Source organism: Talpa europaea (genome assembly GCF_964194135.1).
Source record: "Talpa europaea genome assembly, chromosome: X".
Taxonomy (NCBI): Eukaryota; Metazoa; Chordata; class Mammalia; order Eulipotyphla; family Talpidae; genus Talpa; species Talpa europaea.
The window spans coordinates 69,009,082-69,035,606 of record NC_140081.1 but is presented as its reverse complement, the minus strand read 5'-3'; the positions used below and the strand labels follow the sequence as shown (position 1 = coordinate 69,035,606).

At 41.9% G+C, this 26,525-nt stretch overlaps 1 protein-coding gene across 8 annotated transcripts in view; it reads left to right on the top strand.

Moving 5' to 3' along the window:
* Window positions 1-26,525, top strand: part of CHRDL1 (chordin like 1) — a gene marked incomplete at both ends in the record, with an annotated part of 117,475 nt that overhangs the window by 52,832 nt on the left and 38,118 nt on the right. For 4 of the 8 annotated variants that reach the window (XM_084258587.1, XM_084258592.1, XM_084258590.1 and 1 more), the window contains 2 exons: window positions 21,591-21,736; window positions 23,542-23,635. The exons of 1 other annotated variant lie outside the window; for it this stretch is intronic. In XM_084258587.1, the coding sequence (XP_084114713.1) occupies window positions 21,591-21,736; window positions 23,542-23,635 (240 nt within the window). The remainder of the gene's footprint in view (window positions 1-21,590; window positions 21,737-23,541; window positions 23,636-26,525) is intronic. 3 more of the 8 variants (XM_084258591.1, XM_084258589.1, XM_084258588.1) reach the window with 1 other exon arrangement.

Below are 26,525 nucleotides of genomic sequence, written 5' to 3'. Positions count from 1 at the left end.
CTCTCTATGTCTAAAAAGGCGTGAGGTACTAATGAAAATCATGTCAGTACCAACTTCGCATCTGTGCATGCTTTCGCCGGCATAGCTACCAAGGGTATGTATTCGTCACTCTGAGTGGCAGCGCATGTTGGATTTCTTTTCCAGATGCTCCACGGATCCGTTTCCTTTTGACTTCTGGACCCTGGGGTCAAGAATCGTTTATCTGTAAAGGGCTATATAGTAAATATTTTAGGCTTTGCAGGCCATACATTCTCTGTATGAGCCTCACATTTTGCTTGTTACATTGTAGTGCCACAGCTGTCGTAGACAATATGTAAATGAACGGCATGACTGTGGTCTGATGAAACTTTATTAACAAAAACAAGTCACAGGTTGGATTTGACCCATGACCCCTGTTCTAGACATTATGGGCTAAGTCCATTTAGGAGGCGAGACTTGTCACAGTGCCTATGAGTATCATTTTGGGAGAAAGAGTTGCTCCTACCCTCAGTTCTTTTGGGGAAGAGATGTAAAAATTATGGGAATAATTTTCCTCTTTTTCATTTTGAATATGAAAGTCTATGCTTCAACAGATTTTGCATACCCCATAGCAATCAGAATAGACTAAGTTATGATACCGTCACAGCCTACAGATGTCAGTGGTTTAAAACCACAAAGGTTTTTTATTCCTTCCTTCCATTGCATATCCATCTCAGATTGGCACATGTCATCCTCACTCAGGGAGTCTGACTAAAAGAGGCTCACCATTTGGAATTTACATGCAATGGTATAGTAAAGGAACAGCAAGTTATGCCCTGCCCTTAAAGAAATCTGTCCAGAAGTGACATCGGTTACTTCTTCTCATATACCTTTGGCCAGAGCAAATCACATGGCCATACCGTGATTTTTAGAGGATAGGGAAGCACAATGCTACCATGTGATTAGAAGGAAGATAACTGGATTATTGATAAATAGGCCTAATCACTACCATACTCCAGGAACTCCTCCAGGTTTCTTCTTTGTGTCCTTCTTAGGTTGTTTGGTCTGATTGTCTCTTTTGCCCAGCTCTGCCTGGCTTTCCTCAGCCTTGCTGGTCATTGACATTGACACATGGTGGGGGCATTGGGTAGCTTAGGAACTAAAGCATTGGGACAGTAATCATTCCTTAACATGCTATGTAGACCAGCCACGAACATAAAAGTCAGGCCTCTGAGCCAGATCCTACATGCCATTGGATCCAAGGATTGATTGCCATTGGGCAGCAGGCCTGAGAACAATCGGACCTCCCATGCTTCTGGGTTTGATTTCACTGTGGTTTTCTCCTAATGGGAATCTGAATCAGAGAGAAAGTTCTAAGCATGTTGACTATCAGCAGTTTCTGCCCTTAGAACAGTTGTCAAGATGGAAGAGGGAGATGGAAAAGTCAATGGTAGAAAATGTAAGTGATGTTAACACAATATCGTGAGGGAGGAAATGTATTTGTAAAGACCAACGGGTAAGCCAATTGCTCTAATAATCCCAACATTTCAGTGGCCAAACAGAATGGGGAGGGGCACTGTGGCGAGAGAAGGCTCTGCTCCATGGAGTCATTCAAGAACCCAGGCTCTTTTCGTTATAGTGGTATCACATTCCTTCAGGGCCTCGGAGTGGGCTGTTGTATCCTCTGCATGACACTCCCTAAGGAAAAGAAAGAGAGGAGTGTTGTACAGAAGGTTTTGCTGGTCAGGATTGAAAACATGTATAGGCACACCTTAGAGATAATGTGGGATTGGTTCCAGACCACTGCCATAAAGGGAATATCACAATAAAGCAAGTCACATGGATTTTTTGGTTTCCCAGTCAATGCATATAAAAGGACTTATACTATACTGGAGTCTATTATGTGTGTAATAGCATTAATTTTAATTAAAAGTGACACAGAGACATGGAGTGAGTACATGTTGGAAAATGGCACTGATAGACTTGCTTGATGCAGGGTTGCCAGAAACCTTCAATTTGTAAAACATGCATTATATACAAAGCACGATAAAGTGAAGTGCATTAAAATGAGTTATGCCTGCATGTCATTTCTCATCACATTCCATCAACTAGAGCACATTCATATAGCCCCACCTAGCTGCAGATGAAGCAGCGAAATGCCTTGTAGCTGGGTATGGGGAGATGGGAAGGAAAATGGTTTGATGAACACACAGCATTGTGTATAGTACTTAACATACTAGTCTGAAGCAAGTATGTCCTTCGTAGGAAGGACACAGTCTGCTGAGTCTCAGATTGAAGGCTGTACCAACATTCTCTCAGTGTTGAAATATTTGACACCCACACAGCATGATAAGCTATGGTGGAGTAAGAGATTAGTCCTGCCCTCGGAAAACTTGTATTATAAATAAAGATAGGATATGGCTGCCCCCCCATCACATTTTACTTTGTATTTTACAAGGCCTCTGAACCCATAGGTAGAGGGCAAGTCCATTCTTGCTGATACAGAGGATTATGATGTGTGTCCTTGGGGCAGGGGGATGATCATTCAATAAAATGATGATCGATGGGCACTTGATAACTCATTCTGAATCCTAAACTCTTCACAAATCACTCTCAGAAGCTTAACGGTGGTCATTAAGAGGAGAACTATGTAACTAACCTTTCTGTTAAAGGATTCAGCCAGAATCCTTTAATAATCACAAAATATGTTAACTCTATTGGTTGGTATTTCTTGTAGCTGCTTCATGGTGCAATTTTTATTCTATTTCAGTTTTTAATTACTTCATGGTAATCCATTGTTGCAGAAAGGAAAATGAAGGTATTGTTTCTTTTTTATTTAATGAGAACTTTGAAAATTGGTATTTGTGGAAAAGATTATCTCTGCATTGTATGACTTCCTGAACAGTTGGTTTTACATAGTATAATTTTGTAGAAGAATTTTAGATCAAAAAAAGCATCAACTCTTTAAGTCAAAAGAGTACATTAATCTCTCAGAGGTATCTAGAACTTTCCACTACAACCCACAGCTGTTGTGTAGAATGGAGAAAGGACTTCCAGGTTTCCATTTTCCTCTTGCTGTGTTTTGAATAAAGTTAAGGGTCAGATGGATTGAATTTATTTTCTGTAGTCCAGGGTTTCTTAGCCATTTTGGAGTCAGACAGTTCTTTGTTGTGGGGGTGGCTTGGTGCATAGAGGATGTTTAGCAGCATCCCTGACCTCTACTCTCTAGATGCCAGTAACATCCTTCCTCACTTGTGACAACTAAAGGTAATATTCAGATATTCCAAATGTCCAGGGACGGGGTGTGGGGTGGCAGGACCAGATAGAGTGGAGGGAGGAATTGTCCTCAGTTGAGAACCACTAGTGTAGTCAGTCCTAAGATAGTTGTCATTTTGCATCGATATCCTCATTTTCCCAGGACTCTGTATTGGTATTTGTGGAAAAGATTATCTCTGCATTGTATGGTTTTCTGAACAGTTGGTTTAATTTAATTAAATATATTTAAATTAATTTTATATATTTAATTGTATATTTTTAATTAACTATGTTTTGTCATTTTTTTTTTAAAGATTCATTTATTTATACAAGCACTGGGTACAGTCAGCAGTGCGGGAGGGTGAGAGAATGCACCAGAGCCAGAGGGGAGAGCAGAGCAAGCAGAGAGATGAAGTACACTGCTGAGGGGAGCAGCGGGTGGCAGGAGAGGTCTACGCACCATGTGGGACCCTCGCCCAGCGGCCAGGGATTGAACCGGCGCTGCAGAGGCTGTAGGCAGCTTCGCAACCCAGCGCTCAACCGCTGCGCCACCGGGGAGGCCCATTTTGTCATTTCTTGTAGAGAGGGGATTGGAGACAAAGATTATGGGTGACAGGGAGAATAGTTCTAAGATTGCCTGCATTTGTACCCCAATGGGGCATAGATTGAGGCAGTGTGGAACCAATGCTGTGTGTATAGGTCCAGAAGTGGGAGTAAAAAGGCTTCTCAATACTCATTAATGTTGAATAGCTGTCTTGTGTCTAGACAGGGCATTATTAAAGGTTCTACAAAGCCATAATCATCAAAACTGCATGGTATTGGAACAAGAACAGACACACATACCAATGGAATCGAATAGAAAATCCAGAAATAAACCCACAGATTTATGGTCAACTAATCTTTGACAAAGGAGCAAAGAATATGCATTGGAGCAAAGAAAGTTTGTTCAATAAATGGTGCTGGGAAAACTGGGTCGCTACATGCAAAAGAATGAAGCTTGACTACTACCTCACACCATGCACAAAAACCAACTCAAAATGGATTAAAGAACTAGACATAAGACCTGAAACCATAAAATACATAGAAGGAAATATAGGCAAAACACTATGTGATATGCACATCAAAGACATCTTTACAGACACATCACCCAAAGCAGTGATAGTGAAGGCAAAGATCAATAGCTGGGACTACATCAAATTAAAGAGCTTCTGCACAGCAAAAGAGACAATAACAAAAGCAAAGAGAAACCCCACCGACTGGGAGAACATTTTTGCACACAACTCTAATGATAAAGGACTGATCACAAAAATCTGCAAAGAGCTGATGAGACTCAACAACAACAAAGAAAATAATCCTGTCAAAAAATGGGCAGAAGAGCTAAAAAGAAACTTCTCTGAAGAGGAAATGCAAATGGCCAACAGGCATATGAAAAAATGTTCAACATCACTTGTAATCAGGGAAATGCAAATCAAAACTACCTGAGATACCATCTTACACCATCTTACACCACCAGAGAATGGCACATATTAAAAAAACTAGCAACAACAAATGTTGGCGAGGTTGTGGAGAAAAAGGAACTCTCCTGAACTGTTGGTGCGAGTGCAAACTGGTCCAACCACTATGGAGAGCTGTGTGGAGATTTCTGGACCTACTAAACATAGAGCTTCCATATGATCCAGCAATTCCACTCTTAGGTATTTACCCAAAGGACACAGAAACATCAATTCCAAAGAACACCTGCACCCCTATGTTTATAGCAGCACTGTTTACAATAGCTAAGCTTTGGAAACAACCCAAATGCCCAAAAATAGATGACTGGATCAAGAAGATGTGGTACATATACACCATGGAATATTACTCAGCATTCAAAAAAGATAAACACATGCAATTTGCAGCAACATGGATGGAGCTGGAAGGGATCATGCTCAGCGAAATAAGCCAGAAAGAAAAAGAAAAATACCGGATGGTCTCACTCATAGCAGGAATCTAGATAACTTAAATAAGGGACCAGGAAAATGAATAACTATAAGAAAGTGAAAATCAAAATCAACAAAAAACTATGAACCAGAGACACTCTATGGGGGGTGGGAGGCGGGGAGGGGAGGGATTGGGGTCAAAATAAGAGGGTTGCAATTGTATGGGGAATATAAAAATAAAATTTATAATAAAAAAAATTAAAGGTTCTGAAAAAGGTGGACACTAGAAGCAGAAAGTCCCCAGTGATGCCTCTCAAACTTTACTGTGCACAGTAATCACTGGACCTCTTACTGAAGTACAGATGCTGATTCAATAGGTCTAGGGGGGTGGGTTGCTGTCTGAGGTTCTGCATTTATAACTAGCTCTCAGAGGGCACTAATGCTACTGGTCCCCATGCCGCAAGTTTTGAGGAAAATGTGAGAACAGTGGGAAGAGGAGCTAGCCATCCTATGCTATTTTCAGTTTCCATGAAGGGAATTGTTCTCTACCAAGATGATTTCCTTGGCCCAGCAGCTAATAAAGTTACCTGCAGTTTTTAGATTCCCTTGTTATACCACTCTTGAGAAGGCACAGACCTTCCCGAGATCCTAGCCTCTCTCCTCCTGCTGCTTCCTCTCATTCTACCCAGCCATTGGAGGCTAACATGAGGTAAAATACAGTTGATGCTTGAACAGGGTTTGAACTGAGCAGGGCCACTCGTACTTGGATATTTTTGCCTATCCAGGACTTAACGCTACATTCATGGATTCAAACAGCTGCGGATGTTAGTTGGCTGAATTTGGGTATACAGAACCCAGATTTGGAAGGCTTGACTGTACATTATATTTGAATATTCGACCACATGGGGGCTTGGCACCCCTAGCCCCCAGTTGTTTGAGTCAGCTGTACTTCCCTTTGACCTTATATTTTTTTAGTCTTTCTGTGTGCCTGTGTGAAACAGTGGTTTCCTTTTCAGAGGATTCAGTGAGAATTTAGGAAAAGGGATTAAAGTGCCAGGAAGGATTTTGTGTGGGTGGCTATTTTATCCCAGCTGTAGTTTCATATAATTCAGGCTAGATCTCCAGAGTTATCTAGTGTAGCTCCTCTTCTGGGGCCAGAGGCCTTGGCTCTGGTTCTGATTTGACTACTTCCTCACTGTAGTTTCCTCATCTGTAAATGGAGATATAGCAACACACACCTTATATAGGGTGATTGTAGGGAGAACAGAGCTAATGTACATGAATGAAACAGTGCAGAGCATATGCCCCCTCAGTGTGAGAACTAGTCAGTGAATATCAGTATCATTTGCTGATGCCTGTTACAAAATGCAACCATTGGAGCTGTGGCTCTTGATCTCTTTCCTGCCTCTGAATTATCTGCATGTGCCACACCTCAGCGACATTTTTCATTATGTTGAGTGATTCCTAGTCACAGATGGGCCCATTTGTGCGGCTGAAAAGTGCTTTCAGAAAAGACCAGTGTTCATTTGCTCCCCTTTTGAGAATTACTGGTCCAAAACTCTTGATATACCCAAAGATGATAATAATCCTTATTTACTCGTTTAATCTCTGACCCCTTTTGCAATCACCTTGCCCTCCGATCATTTCACTGTAAAATCAAGAGAGGGGCTGCTGTATGAGCATCTGGATGCCCAAAGAATTATCCTTGATTCAAACTAGAAATTTGCATTCATCTTGACATTCCTTTACCGTGTTCAGTCTCCATTTCCTGAAACAGTCACCATTGCCTGGCAATCAGTGGTGGAATTCTTTTGAATGTATATTCACTAAGTGTTCTTTCCTTTCTATGTATTGTATGCATTTACCTGTGTGACTCTTTGCCCAGCAGGGACTTTGGCTTCTGTTCTTAAAGGACTTCTTAGCAAGAGAAATGTGATACTTTTTCTTTTCCCCCAGTAGTTCTGTGACATGGCAGATGAGCTGCTTCCTTTGGTCTCCAGGAAGAGGTGAACTGCCTTTTCTTAATAGAATTTTGCCTGCTCCAGCAGCCTGGAACCTTCCTCGGCCACCGCCTTCCCTGCAGCCTCTGCCAGTGGCCCCCAGGGACCACTTTCTGAAGCCTGCAGCTAACACTTTTCCAAACACAACAAAAAGTGTGTTTGGGGATAAGTTTTCTCAATTAATCCTCAAGTACTAAATGCGTCTTTTCTTCCTTTAGTAAGTAATGTGATAGCAATAGGCTCTTTCACTAGCCTCTGACAGGTTCTGCCTCCAACCCCATGGTCTCCAGTCATCCCAGAGCAGTCTTTTAGAAATCTCAATTTCATCAAATAACTTCCAAGCTTAAATCACTTCACTGGCTTCTCATCCTATGCAGGAAAAATCCAAACTCCTGGACTTGACTTCTTTGTAACCAGTGCCTGATGTCATTGGGTTGTTGTTGCAAACGCCAAACTGTAAGGTTCAAGTTTTTAGCATCACACAGTGTTTCACAGGGGGTGTTTCTCCTGGTTTGGGGGGCTCTGCTAATGACAGGGAGAAATTAAGGAAAGGATGCAGTGAACTCTCTGAGCTACCTAGGAAAAACACTTTAGGACTTAGCTGAAGATTGAGTGACTGAGGGTAGGGGTGGGGTCCAGAATTAAGTAGTTTATATAGTGTCTGTGAAATGGCAAATATCCAGATCCTCACAATACCTAGTTATTAGATGTGGTGCAGGGCAGTGCTTCCCAAAGGCTATTCCCAGGATATTCCTAGCTTTTACACAGGCGGTGGAAGGGGGAGCAGGGGGCGGGATGGGGCATCTGCTACTTCAGTACAGTCAGAGAAAATGCTGCACTAAACTGGTTTCCTAATGATGATACTTCTGAGATCTTTAACACACTGAAAGGGATATTGTGAACATAAAATATGGATCATTTCCAAACTTCATTTGAAGCATAGAATTTTGTTTTCACAGAGCATCCTGCAGACTAGTGGTGCACTGCAGAGTAGACTTGGGAAATGCTGGTGTAGGCAATACTAAAGGAATGCTTGACTATGCTCCCCACTGTCTAGGCCAGATGCCTCGTATTGTTTTTGTAAATGCTGCTTGAGGGTAGTGACTGATTTATCCATTTCTTAGGGTTGCTGACCTTCAGGAAAAAAAAAAAAAAGCTTAGTTCCCAAAGAATTAGAACTAACCAAGTAATAGTAGATCCCATTTTCAACTTACTTAAGGAGAAGAGGAAGGCACTGAGTGTCACCTTACTATAAAGCATTATCATTCACAGTTAGGCATCCTGCAGAATAGTCAATCTAACATTTTCATTGCAACTACAAGTCCATTTATTACACTATTGGGTACGTAGAAAATTTAAAATCCTTAATCTAGTAGTAAAGAAATAAGACAAAGCTGTCAGATCTACTGAAGGAGGGATTCTTTTTGTTGAGCTACATAATCCAAATTGTTTTTTTAAAGAGTTATTTATTTATGTAGGTAAGAGCTGGGGTGCAGGCCAGAGGTGTGGGAAGGTGAGAGGCTTTACCAGAGACAGAGTGGGGAACAGAATAGGCAGATTGACTGAAATACATTGCTGACGGGAGCAGCTGGCAAGACAGGAGAAGTCTGCGCCATGTGGGTAGCTCCCTGGCTGCTGGGGATGGAACTCATGCTGCAGTGGCTGGGGATAGCCTCATAGGTTGCGTCTTAACCCCTTGCGCCACCAGGGAAGCCCTACATAATCCAAATTGTGATGAAGAGTTGAGAGTCAAGAATTGGCCCTGAAAACAGAGATTTGTATTTTATCTTCTTCAGTTTTGAACTTGTTGTTAGTCGCTTCTCTAGCCCTGCGTTTTGTGTCCCTAGGTAAAATGAAGAGACCTAAGTTTGAATCCTTGCTCCGATGCAAAATAATGGTGGCCTTTGGCATTTCTGAGCCTCATTTCCATCTGTCAAGAAAGGAGACCGTTTACATTTTCCTCTTGGAGATATACATGGAAAATCCTAGAAGGTGTATGAAATAAGATTGGAATGATCCATGAGATGAATAGTGGAGCTGATGATAAAGCTGTTCAGTAAAGTGGAAGGAGATATTTTGACAGGAGAAAACGTAGAGGTTGTCTGTGAAGATTGCATTATGGGAAGCTTTCAGCAGCAAGTGTTCTCAGCACAGAAAGCTGAAAATGAGCATATGTGACTAGAGCCTTAGAAACTGCACTGCGTTGCCTGCACAGATCTGATGCTGTTGAGATCAAACTGAGGCTCTTGGCTTTGTATTAAAATAGTGGTGGTGAAAGGAAACTGCTAAGAAAAGGAAATCTTTCCCTGTTAAAGAGTCATAGACCTGGAAATGTAAATAACAAGTTTGCTTCCTTAATAAGCATATCTAAGCAAGGTGTGACAGCTTGCTAGGCTGATTGATCTCCCAGTGCTCAGACCAGTGCTCAGACCTTACGGGACTACCCAGGTCTGGGGACCTCATGCATGAATAATAAAACTTCTCCTGACCTTACCATTCCTGAAGTACTGCTTTTTCTTCCCCTGCCTGGGTAAAAGGCTAGAATTTATTTCTGCAACAGTGGCACCTTGTTTGGGTCATGGGATACTTTGAGAATCTGAAAGAACCCAGACTCTCTTCTCAGAAGAATGTCTTTCATACACTGAAAATTCTCTAATTCACTTCAACATCACTTTTGACAGTCATGCTTGCTTCCTTCCAGCTCAAATGAAGAATCACTTGCCCCAGATTGGACACATTTATATCTTATGGTGTTAATATTAGACTCTCAGCATTTGAGCATATGTCCTTGAATGTTTGTGCCTTCATTCCACTGCTAGAGCCAGCTGGTGATGGAGGAGTCAAGACCTAAGCCGTGCTTCCTTTGCAACTAATGATCACTAAACAAGCATTATGCCTGTTGGCAGGTTCTAGACTATATTGGGTACAGGCAGACAGACAGGCAGACCATTAGAGTTGCTACAAGAAATCAGTGTATGTTTGACAGATGCTAAGCGCCGGTACAATATAAGTAAACAAGGGCGCTCTGTGGGGGTGGTTGGGTCTAGCATGAGTCAGGGCAGAATTGACAAGGAGCCACAGTGGGGACAGGAAATGCCTGGCCTAACATAGAGCCTTCTTTTGCCCAGGGGATGCATCTTTTCATTATCCTGGCTGGGCTGGGCTGCAATGGAGCTCCATACATAGAGCTTGAGCCCTCGGCTGCTTGTTCACATGTGGGTGATGGACACAAGGCTAGACTTGCTACCTTAAAGGCAGCAAACCATAAGTTAAGGGGCCTTTTCTGAGTTAGCCGAACCTCTATGGGATGTAGTAAGCCCTGGACACTGGATGACCAGCACAAACTCAATTATAAATCTCTTGATGCCTTTAGATGGAATGTACTTGGTAAGCTGGGGAGCAGGCTGTGTTTCATATAGCTTCTTTACTCCCTCAGTCTTTTAAAAAAAGTAGAGTCTTTTTTTTCCAAGTGATTTTCATTTTTATCTATTTTTTTAATAGAATTTACTTATTTATATATATTTTACATTATTTTTCACTTTTGTACGATGTTTGCTTTCTCCTCTCAGGTGTAGTCCTCGTACAGTTCCCACCACCAGTTCACCTGTGAAGCGTCACTACAGTCCCTTGTGTTCTCTCCCCCACACCCATCTTGATCCTTCTCCCTCCCCCTCCCCTGCAGAATATCTTTGATTATATTTGCCTGTTGATTTTGTTTATTTTAATTGTTACTGTTTTTCCCCTGATCCCTTACTTGGGTCCCCTATATTCCTCCTGTAAGTGAAACCATCCAATATTTTTCTTTTTTCCTTCTGGCTTATTTTGCTGAGCATGATCCCTTCCAGCTCCATCCATGTTGCTGCGAATGGCATGAGTTTATCTTTATTGATTGCTGGATATTATTCCATTGTGTACTACATCTTATTGATCCAGTCATCTATTTTTGGGCATTTGGGTTGTTTCCATATCTTACCTAGTGTACATAGTGCTGCAGTAAACATAGGGGTGCAGGTATCCTTTTGAATTAATGTTTCAAAAGTAGAATCTTGTATATAGAATCATTCCACATCCCTGTGTTTTGTGGCAAGTAGAAGCAGGTAAAATATTAGCCAATACACTCATGTACAAATGCAGAAAGTTCTTGAGAAACTGAGACCCAAAGATGCAGAGACAGCAGATGCAGCAGACACATAGCATGTCAGTGGCACAACCCAGCCAGAAACACACATGTTCCCCTTCCCTCCAGTTGTAGTGTCCAATCTGTAGGCACCCTTTACTTCTAGAAACACAGTTTCCTCTTGCACACACACTCTCCTCCAGCCAGCCTTCCCAGCATCTTCCTGACAAGACGGCATATTCAGGCAGGCTCAGCTACTTGACTGACAGCAGCAGAAACATGAGCGGAAGTGGGATGGAAAACAACTCGCAGATGGGTTCCGGATGAGGAGGGAAGAACTGGGATTACACCAGGGTGTGAGCTTTCAGCGCCCTCTTCCAGTCTCTTCCCTACAGCTGGACCAGCAGATGACTGTTTGCTCTCACTCTGCACCTTCTTGGTTGGGACAGAGTGTTATGTCCGTCTGTTTAGCTGCAGAGTGATCTCCTGAATCTGCTACAAGAATTTCCTGGCCTGGGACCCCATGGGGGCTTGGGCTGGGGGTGAAAGTAGGGAGGCCTCTAGTCTGGCTGAAGGTATGAGCCCCACACAGTCTCCTTGATTCCAAGCAGGAAAATCCTGCCCCTGTGATCCCTTCTTTAGCTCAGCTGTCTGGTGGACCTGCTGTATCTTCCAAGGCATGTTGTCCATGGCATGGTTGGGGATCACGGGACAAAATTACAGTTTGGGGTTGACTCTCTCAATCTCTGTGTGGGTATCCTTTTTGTTTTTCATTCACCTTTCACTTCTCCTGCCTCCCTGTCACCAGGGTACACACCAACTACCTGTTGTCCAGGCTTGCTTCACAATTCCACTCAGCCTTCTTGTCTGCATTGTAGGATGTTTAATAGTTTTTTCTTTTGGTAACAGATTTATTGCGATATAATTCAAGTATTAACTATCCTTTTAAATGTGCAATTCAGTTGGTTTTAATGCATTACAAGATACTGCCACCAACACTACTATCTAATTCCAGAATATTTTCATCATCCCCAAAAGAAGCTCCATATACTCTTTGTCAGTCACCCCCCATTCTCCCCTCTCCCCAGCTTCTGGCACCCTCTGATCTACATTTTGTCCCTATGAATATGCCTATGCTGGACATTTCATGTAAATGGAATTATACACTACTTGGTCTTTTGTGTCTGGTTTCTTCCACTTAGCAAAATATTTTCAAAGTTCATTCACTATGTGGGCAGAAGATGTACACAGACACTTCTCCTAAGGAGACCTGAAGATGACCAACAGGCACATGAAAAAAATGCACATCATCTCTTGTCATCAGAGAAATGCAAATCAAAACCACAAGAGATGTGGAAGTGGCTAGGCAAGAATTCTTTGAAAAGGTGAGAGTAGACCTGGGCTTTGAAGGATGTCTATGGAAAGAAAATGGATGAAGGGGGCAGTGGAGAGGCATTCTTTGCTGAAAAATACGTTCCAAAGAGTAGCTCTGACACTAACCCAAAACAAAGATGAAACTCAAGCCAATCAACGGTGCCTTTGGTTAGCGGCTCTAGAAAGCTGGAGGAGCTTGGAATGCAGTGGGAGAATTGACTGAGTTCAGTTTTCCTTCTTTGCCCCTTAGGACAACTCGTAATCACAAGCACACTTGTTATCCTACTAACCATCCATCCACCTGTCTGCCCCCCCCCCGAAACTCAGAGCAGAGTTTATGGATTTGGTCAATGACTCTGGCTAGAACTCAGCTGCTTGGCTAAAGAAATCAAACCTGCTGGGCTTGCCACTGAACTGGGGGGATAGAGCTAGGGGGCGGGTCAACAGAGAGTTGAAGCATAAAAGGATTCTTAGTGAGAGTGATAATTCAGAAGTGACTCTCTAGTCACCACTCAGAATCTGGCAATTTGTGAGTTCTACAGGGCAGTGAAAACTGTTCTCTTAGTTGGTGTGGCTGCCACAATCAAAATGCCATATATTGAGTGGCTAAAACAACATTTACTTCTCACAGTTCCGGGGGCTGGGAAGTACAGTATTAATATGCCAGTAGATCTGATATCTGAGGAGAGCCTATTTCCTGGCTTGTAGACACTATCTGCATGTCGTGTCTTCATATGTTGAGAATAGAGATCATCTCCCTCCTGTCACTTCTTATAAGGGTCCTAATCCCACTCATGAGGGCTCTACCTAATCACCTCCTAAAGGTTCAACCTCAAGGTACCACAATGTTGGGGATTAAGTTTTCAACACATGAATTGGGGAGGGGTATAGACAGTCAGTCTATGACAGGCACCGTAAGGACTAGGTAGCCCCACATCTCTTCCCTTACATGCCTGTTCTTTGCCTTCCAGAAACCCTGTTGCTTATAGCTTATTGTAATATAACAATGACATTTATTCAGTATTAATACATATGCTGAGCATGTTATATGTCTTACCTCATTTGATCCTCCCTACCTATGAGGTAGGTGCTATTGTCAATTCCACTTTACAGATGGGGTAACTGAGGCTCAAAGATGTTAAGTGATTGACTCAGCTAATATGCGGTAACTAATAGATGAATTGTAATTTGAACACAAATGAGACACTCTGAAGTAAGGCCCTCCCTCCCACTAGGGCAGGTTTTAGGGCTACATTTTCAGTAAACCCTCCAAGGAGAGCCCTAAATTCTATAAGGTTTTGTAATCATTGTCCTGTTTTCTACAGCCTCATTGTGGATAAAGCATCGAACACATGGTACCATTTAGTTGTCTAGAAAAATAACCTGTTTTCAAACAGTTTCTTCCGATGGCACCTTGGTATGAATTAGCTTGTGAGATTTGTGCTCAGCCTGCCTACTTGGATCTCAAGGTCATGAGCCACAGAAGAGTTCAGTTTTTATGGAGGAAGAGAGTTTGGTGAAGATCTAGAAGTCATAGGTGAAAGCTTGCCCAAGGAAAGCAGGTCTAGTTAAGTCATCACTTCAAGAAGCCCAGGGCAAAAAGAAGTGATAGTGGTTGGGGTGCCATAAGGAAGGACCTTCAAAGGTAGGCACCACCACTGTAGCTAGATGGGTCCATGTGAAGCAGTACAATTGTTTTATTTATTTATTTTTTTGACATTGCAAAGCATTTCATTTTCACATATCAAAAAACCCCATATCTCATAATTCACCTTTTATTTATTTGTTTTATTGAAGTAACATTGGTTTACAACACTATGTGATTCAGAGGCACAGGATCACACCTCCTAAGATGCATGTCACCACACCTTACCCACCACAAAGTCACCCACAGTCCTCCACCTTAGTCCATTGTGCCTCCTCCCTACTTTGCATCCCGCCATCCCTTCCCTGCCTTGTTTGAATTTCACAGTTAGCTTTTTTTTTTTAAAAAGATTTATTTATTTATACAAGCACTGGGTAAAGTCAGAAGCACAGGAGGGTGAGAGAATTCACCAGAGCCAGAGCGGGGGGCAGAGCAGGCAGAAGGACCGAAGTACACTGCTGAGGGGAGCAGCGGGCGGCAGGAGAGGTCTGCGCGCATGTGGGACCCTCCTCCAGTGGCCGGGGAGCAGCCGGGGATCGAACCAGCTGAGGGCAGCTTCGCAACCCATTGCCCAACCGCTGTGCCACCGGGGAGGCCCCCACAGTTAGCTTTTTATGGTTTGTTACTGGTTTGGTTTGATTTCAGCGAGCATTCCAAGGAAAAACTTGTCTGACCCCACCTGGCCTCAGAGGGTGAGCACTGTTCCTTTATAGAAGGAGGTAACAGACACCCACTGTGTGGGGTATATTCATTCTACAGATGGGTCTCAACCTTGCTGGATGCTCTGACCTAGCTTGACCATGCTCCGCTGGCCTTCCCGCTACTCCACAGCATTCCTCCAAGGGCCGCATGTGACTTTCCACTAACACCCTATTTGTCTGCTTTCTTTCCATCTGGGCCAAGGACTAAACAGCAGCCCAAATTTACACATTTGAAAATAATTTGTTTTGGAAAGCAATGTAACAGCCCTGCTTGCCACTGACAAAAGTGCTGAATATGTCAGTAGGAGAACTCGCTCACTGCAGTCAGCCCGGGAATAGGATCCTAGCTTGTGTGTCCCATGAGTGGGAATAGAACTGGGCTTCTGTGATCAGCTTTTTTGTGTATCGTTCCAAATGTTCTTTTATGAAAACCTAAGCAGAGCTAGATATATGGTCATTTAAAATTATCTTCTCTTTTACATAAGAGGTAGTGTGCTTATGTACATCATTTTGCACCTTTTGATTTTCATTAAATACTCTTGATTAGCATAGAGTGATTTCTCATTCCTTTATACCACTAGATAATATTTCATTATACTAATGAGCCGTGTTATACCAGATGTCTACTGATGGCAAAGAAGTTTTGTTTTCAATCTTTTGCCCTTGAAAACAATGCAATAAATAACTTCTGTATGTTTCACACATGTGCAAATATATGATTTGTTAGCATGAATTCGACTGTTAGGTAAAAACACACGTATTTTTTCATTGGTAGATATTTATAAATTGCCCTCTGTGGTGTTTGTATCACTTTGCCACAGCCTTGCCAAAAAGGTGTATTAGTAAAACTTAGGGATTTTGTAAATGGGATAAGAAAAGTGGTACCTCAATACAGTTGTAATTTACATTTTTCTTATGAATGAGGTTGAGCATATTTTATCAGGTCCAGGAGCCATTTGCAGTTAATTTCGGTCAACTCTCTTTGCTGTTAATTTGTTAGTCTTTTCTTATTATTTTTTCTGGGAGCTCTTTATATATTTGAGGTAAATAGGGTTTCAATCCCAATACAGAAAACCTTTGAAGATGTTTTATATGAATGGTTTTGTAATGTCATTTAGTAGCAAAGCTCTCTCTTCAAATTATATCATAAAAAATGCATAAGGATACACCAGTAAAATTGGAGCTGTTCTGTTGAAATAGAATTGAGGAAATGTCATGCTTCCCAGACACCTCTGAAGAATCTCAAGCATCATGAAACACAGTTTGAAAAGGCTGCCCTGCTCAACAGGTTGGCCTATGCCCTCAGTGTTTAAGAGCACTTTTAGCCAGGAGTAATTTCTCGTATCTAATCTGAATCCTAAGTGGTGCAGTCGAAATGCCTTCCTGCTTGACATAGTTTGACTTGTGATCATTTGATTTCTCTTGTGTTCTTAAACTTTATGTGTTATTTAAATATGTTAGCATTTAATACCTATTTGGCCAGCTCCTCCAATGAGAGCGGCATTCTCTTTGAAGTCAGGGATATGCCTTATTGGCATTTGTAGGTCTAACCTACCATGACTCCAGCTATTGGCAAGGTATAGTCAAGGCCCTTTTAGTGCCAGGTACAATCAAGAAACTCTATGTTTGTTGAATGTAGAGGAAACATGGGAACTGGCATAAGTATCTTCATTCCATAGGCTTACGATACATAGAAGCACAAAGCTAACACCTTCTTAACGAACTGTCCAGTCATCTGGGAAACAAGGAAATTCCTATCATGTTCTTCAAGTGTATAACTTTCTTCTATGTGCCTTTTTCTACACTAAAACCATTGAGCGTTTATTGTGAACTTTGTTATGTACCAGGTACTTTGGGGCTTTTTAAATTAAATGATCTGTAAACCTCACATCCATGTAAGGTAGATGGCGTGTCATTTTGAAGATAAGGAAACTGAGGTGCAAAGAGATTAAGTAGCCTTCCCAGGATCAAGAGCAAACATGTACCAAAGCTGGGATTTGTATCTGATCTTTCCACAACCCTCAATTCCTCCTGTCTACATTGCTCTGATATACGGAGCTGAAAGACAGTGTCCAAACAGCATGCTCTCCTGGGCCTTCCTTTGCTAGCCCTCTTGCTCTTCTCTCCACCTTTGTGCTTCTGGTAACTGAGGTTGAGTCTTTGGACTATTCAGTTCTGTTTTGTGTGTGCGTGCATGTGTGTCTGTCTCAAGGTAATTAATGAGAACATAACCTCTTGTTTGAAGCCCTTTAACTGTCTCCATATTCTTCCTCCATCACTACCTCCAAAATGGCCTGCAGATGTGCTGGGATTACACCAGTAGAATGATAGAGAACCAGACTGGAAGCATTAACATCAGTCTCAGCCATTAAAAATAAAGTAGGAATCCGAGTCACAGTAGCCGTGGCAAAAGAAGAGAGGACTTGGAGTCCGAGAGATTAGTGACTGATCTGTGGGAACTCCAGAGGGGTTTGCATTTACCTCATAAACACTGGGAGCAGATTTGGTTCCTGACATACAAGCGGCCTTTCTGAGTAGCCAAGAACTGCCCCACTAAGAAAATAGAAATTTGAGGGTAGGGAGAGTGGAGAAGAGAACAACCAGCATAAAAATTTTGGGTTCCAGAAGGTGGGAAGAAAGAGTGAGTGCCAGGAGGGGAGAGAATGGTGTACCAAAGGAAGTGGGGAAGGACCACAGACTTCTTGGTAAAATTTGCCAATTTCTCTGAAGGAGGAAAAAAAAAAAAAAAAGCCTGTGGTGAAGTTGTTCACATTAAGATATTATTGACATTGTGTAACTTCTCTCACAGAAAATTTGGGATTATAAAATGTAATTGCAAAAAAGGCAGCCATTTAACCCAAAGGAACAGATTTCTACTGATGACAGTTAGGTATCAGCGAGAGAACAGGTGGTAAGAGACATCAGAGATGAGGGAGTGTGTTCCGAGTATCCCAGAAATCCTACCATATCCTTTCTCTGCAGTTCTTCAGAGTGCTCTGGGCAATTTGACTGGAAACTGGGGAGATGGTGGAGGCCAGAGGCCATGCAGCCTGGTCCTTTCTGTTGTAGCATTCCCCTGAGGGACCCTGAAGCTCGCTTTTCTTGGACTGATTTTCTGCCAGTTTTCAGTCAAGAACACTGAACGTGTTCCAAGGATAGTTGGTTAGAAGTCTAGCCACCTTGGAAAATCTGGGAAGGGAGAGGATAGAGTTTGAGATGGTTTTCTTCACTACTGTGGTTCCTTGCATGCTGTGAGCCCTCTGAAGATGTGAGGAGAAATTTGTGTCCCATGTCCCGTTCTTAGAAAAATTGATGCCCCCAAAGCTATAGCAGCTTATGCAAGGTTATGGGGTGTGGGTACCTGAGGTGGGACTATGACTCAATGATCCTGTCCCCACTTTATAAAACATTTTTCTTTTTCAGATAAAAATTGTATATAGTCAAAGTATACAACTTATTGATTTAATATATATATCAAAGTGATTACTATGATCAAACTAATTAACATAGCATCTCCTCATATAGCTTGGTATGCTTGGTGAGAACATCTGAAATCTAAAATCTAAGCAAATCCAACTATTCAGTCTTTTTAACTCTGGTGGTCATGCTGTACATTAGTTATCCAGAGCTGTTCAAACTGCTGAACCATAGCTTTGTACCTTTTGACCACCATCTCTCCATTTCCCCCACCTCCCTACCCCTGATAATCAGTCTTCTAGTCTCTGATTCTATCTATTTTAGTTCTAAAAGATGCCACATATAAATGAGATAGTGCAGGGTTTTTATTTTCCTTTTAATGTCCTCAAGTTTCATCCATGTGGTTGGTTGCAAGTGGAAGGTTTTCTTTTTTAAGGCTGAGTAATATTCCATTACATATACACACAGCAATATGCACTACAATGTCTTTAACTATTCAAGACATATTTTCATGTCTTGGCTACTGTGACTAGTGCTGCTATGAACGTGGGAGTACAGATATCTTTGGGGAAAAAATCTCATTTCCTTTCTGTTCTCTCACTTTTAGCACTACTCTGTGAAAATACACCAGGGTTTGAGGCAGGAAAACTATATTTCCAAGTTGGCTCTCCTAGGAAATAGCTAAGGGATATGGCCACATTTTTTTGCATCAGTAGTTTGATTTTTTGAATCCCCTCCCCCAGACACCATGAGAAATGTTGGAATGGAGTAAGACTGAATGAGAAGATGTTAAGATAATTTTATTGTGTGAAGCTATTGCATAGTATTAAACATGACCAAAAGTGGTTTATTGAAGTCTGTTTGGTCTTCTCCTTTGCTTTTATTCCCATCTCCTGTTGAATAGATTAATAGACTCTGGTGCCAGGTTACTCTGAAGACTATGGCAAGAAAGACCCTCACAGCTTTTCTTCCACTAGAAAATCTCACCCTGCAATTGCCTTGCTTTTTTCCCTTGATAGAAGGCCTAATTCAAAAATCAGTCCAGATTCTTTTGAGGCAAAAAATTCCAAACATTTTTTTTTCTTTTGGTATTCTAAAAATCTGCCAGCTCCTGTAGGAGTCATGGCAGATATTATTTTGCAGGTCATCCTAGTTTTCTTTTACCACAGACTAGTGAGATTTGGTATAAATTAGAGCCCAGGGAGCAAATGGCCTGCTCCTGAACCTTCTCCTATGGGTTTTACTCATGTCTACCAGTTACAGTGGTGTGGATTATGTATTCATGGGCAAGAGCAGGTAACATAACCTAAAGGAGAGGGTCAATTAGTGTACGTTAAACTTATAGGAGCTAAGGCTTCTTTTTAATAAGACAAAATTCAGGAACTTCCTTTGCATACTGTAAGAGTTCATTAATAAGTAGTGAGTTACTCAGAAATTGAAACTTGATCAATGCCATCACAAAAGATAGAATCAAGTTAGTTACCCAAATCACTGAGGCCAAAGAAATACGAGGTCAATTTTCTGGGTATTTTAGACCAAAAAATTCTAGAAGAACAACATAAACTTTATATTCTGCTGGATTTGGATTTAAATTAATTTGGCCCCTTCTGTGTTAAAAGGTTTGACCTGATTGTCACCCTCCTGATAGTGGCTAGGAATGAAGATTCTAGGATCAATCAGACACCAGCTTAGATCCTCGTGCTACAATTTACATGTTGTGTGACGTTGGGCAAATCAATTTCTTATTTTCCTCATCAAAAAAAAAAAAATAATTGGCATAGTCATGTCTACATCAGATTGTTACTAGTAAGAGTCAATGAGATGATGTGTGGAAAAGCTTACCATTCACCACTGTCCTTGGCACATAATTTTGGGTTCCATAAATCTTAGCTATAGTTTTATAATGACGATAATGATGGGTATCATTGTAAGCCTTTATCATTTTCACCTACATATTGAAAATAATTTCATTCAATTTTTTAAACAATTGAAGTATAATTTTCCCACTGAAAAATGGACTCATTTTCACTATTGTTTTGACTGATGGAAAAGAAAGGGTAGTAAAACTCTCTAGACACCCTCTTCTTCCACTATCTCACCGCAGGAACTTCCCAAACTTTACTTATTTCTATTGTTAATTTGTACACCGATGATAAGGTTAATTCAGGGACTTGTTCATGGTGGTTTGGTGTGTTAGTGTATGTGTGGTGTGTGAGTGTGTGTGAGTGGGCGTGCACGCAGTATGTCCTTTAAGAAGGCCCAGTGAAAGACTTCTTGAGACCAGTCACTTTGAGTTAATTATCAAGTGTGTTGAGTTTTTGCTACAGTTCAATCCTCTGCTAGACCCCAAGGAGAAGAGAGAGATGTAAGGCAGAATCCTGTTCCTCAAAAGGCCATACATGCACAAGTATACCTACAGGTTGATAGGAAGAAGATGGAGTTTAGCGTCAGAAGATCAGATTTTAATTCCCTTTTTCATCATTCACTACCTTTGTGGCTTTAGATAAGTCATGCAGCCTCAGAGACATCTTACCCCCAAATAAATGCAAAAGGATTGTCATGAGGCTCCATTGTAATAATGTGTGTGAAATCTCTTTGTAAATTGTTGATGAGGTCACTGGAATTCACAAATATGAGTTAAAATAATGTTCAGGTGCCAAATTGTATGATTCAGACATCAGTCACCTTGAGAGGTGCAAACTATAGGCTGGAGTTATTAAGGGGTGTTTGCTGAGCCTTCAGTAGGTGGAAAAGAGGGGGAGGTGGTCAGTCTTGCTGGAGGAATTAAAAATAAGCAAAGACTCCAGAGGCTATATCCAATTGGAGGGCACAACTACCAGGGTAGTTATACTATATGACTTCTCTTAGGCAAAGACTTTCTCCTTCCAGTAGAGTTACTTATGATTTGTCTAGGATTGTTAGCCCCACCAAGGAAGAGCCTCTTTCTTCTCCTCTAGTGCTTCTTGCACCACTTATCAAGAATAGGTACTCAATAAATGCTCAAAAACTGGAATAAGGGATGGATGGTTATGTAAGCTGCTGGTCTTGTCTCTCTACTTTCATATTATGTAAGTCATCAGCTACTGAATTAGGCACTATCTTTTAACTCCCTCGATGTAGTACAACCCCATCTGCTGTTGGGATTTATGAAATTCTTTGCAATGATGTCAACAATACCTTGTATGGTTTTTCTCCACCTTGCCCCAGAAGACTCCTTACCCCCAGCGAACAATAAGGTGACCAGCAAGTCGTGTGAGTACAACGGGACCACTTACCAACATGGTGAGCTGTTTATGGCTGATGGGCTCTTTCAGAATCGGCACCCCAATCAATGCACCCAGTGCAGCTGTTCGGTAAGACCCTGCATCTTAATGTCTCTGCTGGCCTCTACCCCAATAAGAGATTACTCTCTACTTGCATTTTCACTCTGAGCCTACACTGTATGGTTTTTGAATAGAAGACAGAATCCATCAAAATCCTAAGTCTCCCAGCCCATTCACACTTCCCTGATCATTATCAACTCTGAACAGTTCTATCCTGGTCTTAAAGCTTTAGAACATCTGAAACAGACAGAGATGGGCTGGTGGTCTTGATCTGCACTCCTGCTGATCTTAGTTACGCCAACAAAGCCTTCATCTGAAGGAGTCAATTATTTGAAGCCTGGGGAATACAGTAGTTGGGAAAGCCACTGGCACCCTCTAGGGCTACAATTCACTAGAAATTCACTAGAAATTCACTAGAAAATAGTCTCTCTCGGTTCCCATCTCTGAGGTATGCTACTAACCTGGCCATTTGTGGTGTCCTGCAATAAAAAACTCTCAGCAGATGCTTTCTTATGATTATTTCTATGACATTACTTAAGAGAACTCCGTACTTCAGGAATAAGTTATACTGATTATATTTTCATGTTACTGTGCAGTCAAAAGAATGTAATAGATGGAACCAGAAAATGGATTAAAATGGGTGTTTAGATGGAATTCTGAAGGAATGAAGTTAGATGCAGAAACAACTTTTCTGCCTGCAAGGAGTATTGAACAGTAGACTATAAAAGCAAATTAATAGACTCTCTTCCCTTGGGCATTTTTAGTAATGACTCAATAGTTTGGGAGACTTTGATTGCAGCCTTGCTTTTTTGGTAATTTTTCAGGAACCCTCTTAGCCCCAGAAAGATATGCTTCTAAGAACTAAGAGCAAGGCTTAAGAAAGAGAAATGTTTGGAACAGAGAATTTTAGGGAATGGAGATTATGCAGAGACAGACATAACCAGCAAGTAAATTTGATCCTCTTCCTTGCCTTGTGCTGGACTAGGCTGTCAATTCACATCATCTTGTGTAGTTTGTAGGGTAGTCCCCCCTTATCTGTGGTTTTGTTTTCCATGGTTTCAGTTACCCATGGTCAACCGCAGTCCAAAAATATTACATACAATAAAATATTTTGAGAGAGAGGGAAAGGGAGAGACCAAGACCACATTCACCTAACATTTATTGCAGTATATTGTTACAACTGTTCTAGTCCACTATTAGTTTTTGTTGTTAATCCCTTACTGTGCCTAATTTGTCAATTAAACTTTATCATTGGCATGAATATATAGGAAAAAACATATCGTATGTGTAGGTTTCAGTACTACCTGCAGTTTCCCCACCCATGGGGATCTTGGAACATATTCCCTGAGGATAAAGGGGGCGGGGGGTGGGGGGGGCTACTGTATTATCCCAGAGAGCATATCTCCTTGATTTGAAAGGGAGGTTCTAGTGAATGTTACAATACGCAGCAATTCCTCAAATCGTCATTCCTTGAAGTCCCCAACATTAAGTTGGGGTGTGGTGGGGACTAAGGAATCAATGACCAGAGAAGAGACAAGCCAGACTTACACTTGGTGATTGGGGTGCCCTTGGTCACCCTCGCATGGACTGCTTCATGTTATCTTGGCCCAGGATGCATGACGAGGATTGCTCACTGTCCTGTGACTTAGTCTCTGGGATGGGCAAAGAGTAAATGGGGGTGGGGGAAGCATAATAAAATTATAAAGTACCTAGAGATGACTTTGGGAGAGCAGTGGGGAAGGACATGTTTTGAGCCACTAATCATCCCAGGTACCGAATTAAACCTTTTATTTTATCCCAGATCCTCTGACCTTAACTCAATTTCTCCCTGGCAGGAGGGAAATGTGTACTGTGGTCTCAAGACTTGCCCCAAGTTAACCTGTGCATTCCCAGTCTCTGTTCCGGATTCCTGCTGCCGGGTGTGCAGAGGTAGGTGGTGCCTATCCCAAGGCCTGCGGTACTGCCATCCTGAGAAGAGAGGAAAATACTGTCCAGTGTCCTAGGAAGGGCACTTTCTATGGTAGCCTTGGTTTTTAGCTGTGCTTTCCTTTATACAAGGAAAAAAATCATTTAAAACACTGATTTTAAGGGCTACTGCGCTAGATGGGCGGCAGGGAAGGAAGGGTGGGAATCAACTAATGTGAAAGTGAGTGTCTTCCTCTCTCCTTCCTTAAATCCCTTCTACCTTGCCCCCTACATTACTGTATTATAAAGAACAGGCCATTTTTATCCACCATCTTAAAAGGAGAAATTGTCCTTGCAAAGCATTCATGTGACCATGTTGAGGACTGGAGGGAAATTTTAAGTATATTTCATACATCCCGAAGTAAAATGGTGACATATCCAATAAAAGCACAATGGCAAATGGTATACATTATCTTCTCAAGTTTTTTCCAAAATGGAATCACTTCTCAAGCCAGTTTTCTCTTCCTTGGGTTCCTTTTATTGGGTAATGGCACCACTTTTACTCTCTAGTTTCCGGGATCAAACACAATCATCTTTAATTTTTCCTTTAGTGCCTCTCTTCTCAAATCTATGTGCAGTCTTCTGACTTCTCCTGCTTTCCCTCTGGCAGTATCCCAATTTTGTATTCTTTCCTTCTATCTACACTTATTTATTATATATGTTGGGCACTGCACTAGAAAGCAAGTAAATATTGGTATATATTATAGACCTACAGGGTACTGCTAGACTATAATGGCATCTTTATGTCAATTACAATGAGAATTCTCTTACTTAAGATACTTTTCTGCTATTTGCCAGAAAATCCTTGTGCATGTACCCCCTTAGCTGTGGCACCCTTGTGCAGTGCACAACCTATTCATATTTGGTATGCATAGATAAAGTCTTTGCTCTTATGGAACTCACATTCTACAGAGAAGACAAATAATAAACAAATGCCTAAATATAAACAATGTCAGAACTATGAAGAAAGTAAACAGAGGACCAAGGTAGAAAATAAGAGGTAAAAGCATTTAAGTTGAGTAGTCTGAAAGGTCTTGCTGAGGTGACATTTAAGGTCAGACTTGAAAGGTGGAAAGGAGTTACCCTTGTGAAGTCTTGGGAGAGAACATTCCAGGCAGAAAGAAAGAAAAGTTCAAAGGCCCAGGCAAGGAATAGCTTACAACGTTCAAAGAAGCTGAGGACCAGTGTGGGACAGGTATGGGGATCGTGGTAAAAACTGGCATGAGGGCCTCCCCGGTGGCGCAGGGGGTTGAGCACCGTGTTGTAAGGCTGTCCGCAGCCTCTGCATGGCAGGTTCGATTCCCAGCCAGCCAGGGAGAAACCCACATGGCGTGGCAGAGCTCTCCTGCCTCGTCCGCTGCTCCCTTCAGCGGTGTCTTCGGTCATCTGCCTGTTCTGCTCCCCGCTGTGTCTCTGGTGAATTCTCTCCCTTCCCATGCCTCTGACTGTACCCCAGTTCTTGTATAAATAGATAAAATCTTAAAAAAAAAAACAAAACTGAGAGCATGAGATGACGTTGGAGAATTAAACAGAAGTCAGAACAGGCAGGACCTTCAAGGCCATGGGAGGGCATTTCAATTTCAGTTTGTTTAAGTGCACGGAGATGCAATAGGAAGGCAGTGAGTATGAGCGTGACATGAACCAGTTGATTCCTTAGAAGATTTCACTGGATGTTTTGTCCAGGCTAGATTGGAGGGAGCAATGAGGCAAGTGGAGAGATCACAAGATGATGTATGTGTGGTGGGGATGGTGGTTTGAAGAGTAGGTGGATTGTGGGTGTCTGGTCTGGGTACATAGTGCAGAGTAGTGGTTCACAATGGAACCTCTGGAGCCAGGCTGCCTCAGGTCTAATCCCTGTCCTGCTTTCTAGCTGGGTGATCATAAGCAATGTACTCACCCTTTGTATCCATATTTAAAGTGAGGGTAATGTTAGGATAAGGTGAGGATAAATACCACCTTTAAATGGTCATGAAGTTTAAATGAAATAATGCAGTTAAAAAAAAAAAAAAGACCTAGTCCAAGGTCTTGCATGTAATGCAAACTCAATAACAAAAAAATGAATAAATTTGAAATGTATTTTGATCATTCGTTCTCAACCATGGGTACATATTGGAATGACCTTGGTAAATTAATGTCTAGACTGGGGCGGGGGTGGGGGTTTGAGGTGATTTCCATGTGCAGTGCAGCCAAAAGAAAACCCCTGAGTTAGAGGGAAAAATGATAGGATTTGCTGTTAGTTACTGCCAGTTTTACCTTTCCACATGATAGCCTTAACCGTGCCGTGCCCTTACTCAAATGTCTTTATGCTGACACATGTTGTACTTGAGCACATGCCAGGCACAGTTCAAAGCACTCTACAGATACAATCTCATTTAACCCCATGAGAACCCTGTGTGGCGAGTGCAATTATTATCGCCATTTTATTGATGATGAAACCGAGGTTTCATTAATATCCTAGTCCAAGGGCACATAGCTTGTGAGTTGAGGAGCTAGGATTTCAATCCTGGCAGTCTTGTTACAGAGCCCAGGCTCTTCACCACCCCACTGCCTCTGAAGGGGATGGCTTCTGGTTGCCACTAGACTATATGTCAACCTTTTCACTCTGACGGTGGAGGCCTTTCATGGTCTAGCTTCAGCTCACCTTTCTAGGCCTTCATTCTGCCATCCATGCACCTAAGGTACCACCCACATTGTTTCTGTGCTCTCTTCTCTTTGTACCTTTGCTCTCTAATCTCCCCCTCAGGGTTTCTCAAATTGTAGTGTGCTTCAGAATCACTTGGAGAACATGTTGAAATTCAGATCCACAGACCACAATTGCACAGATGCTGATTCAGCAGCCTTGGGGTGTGACCCC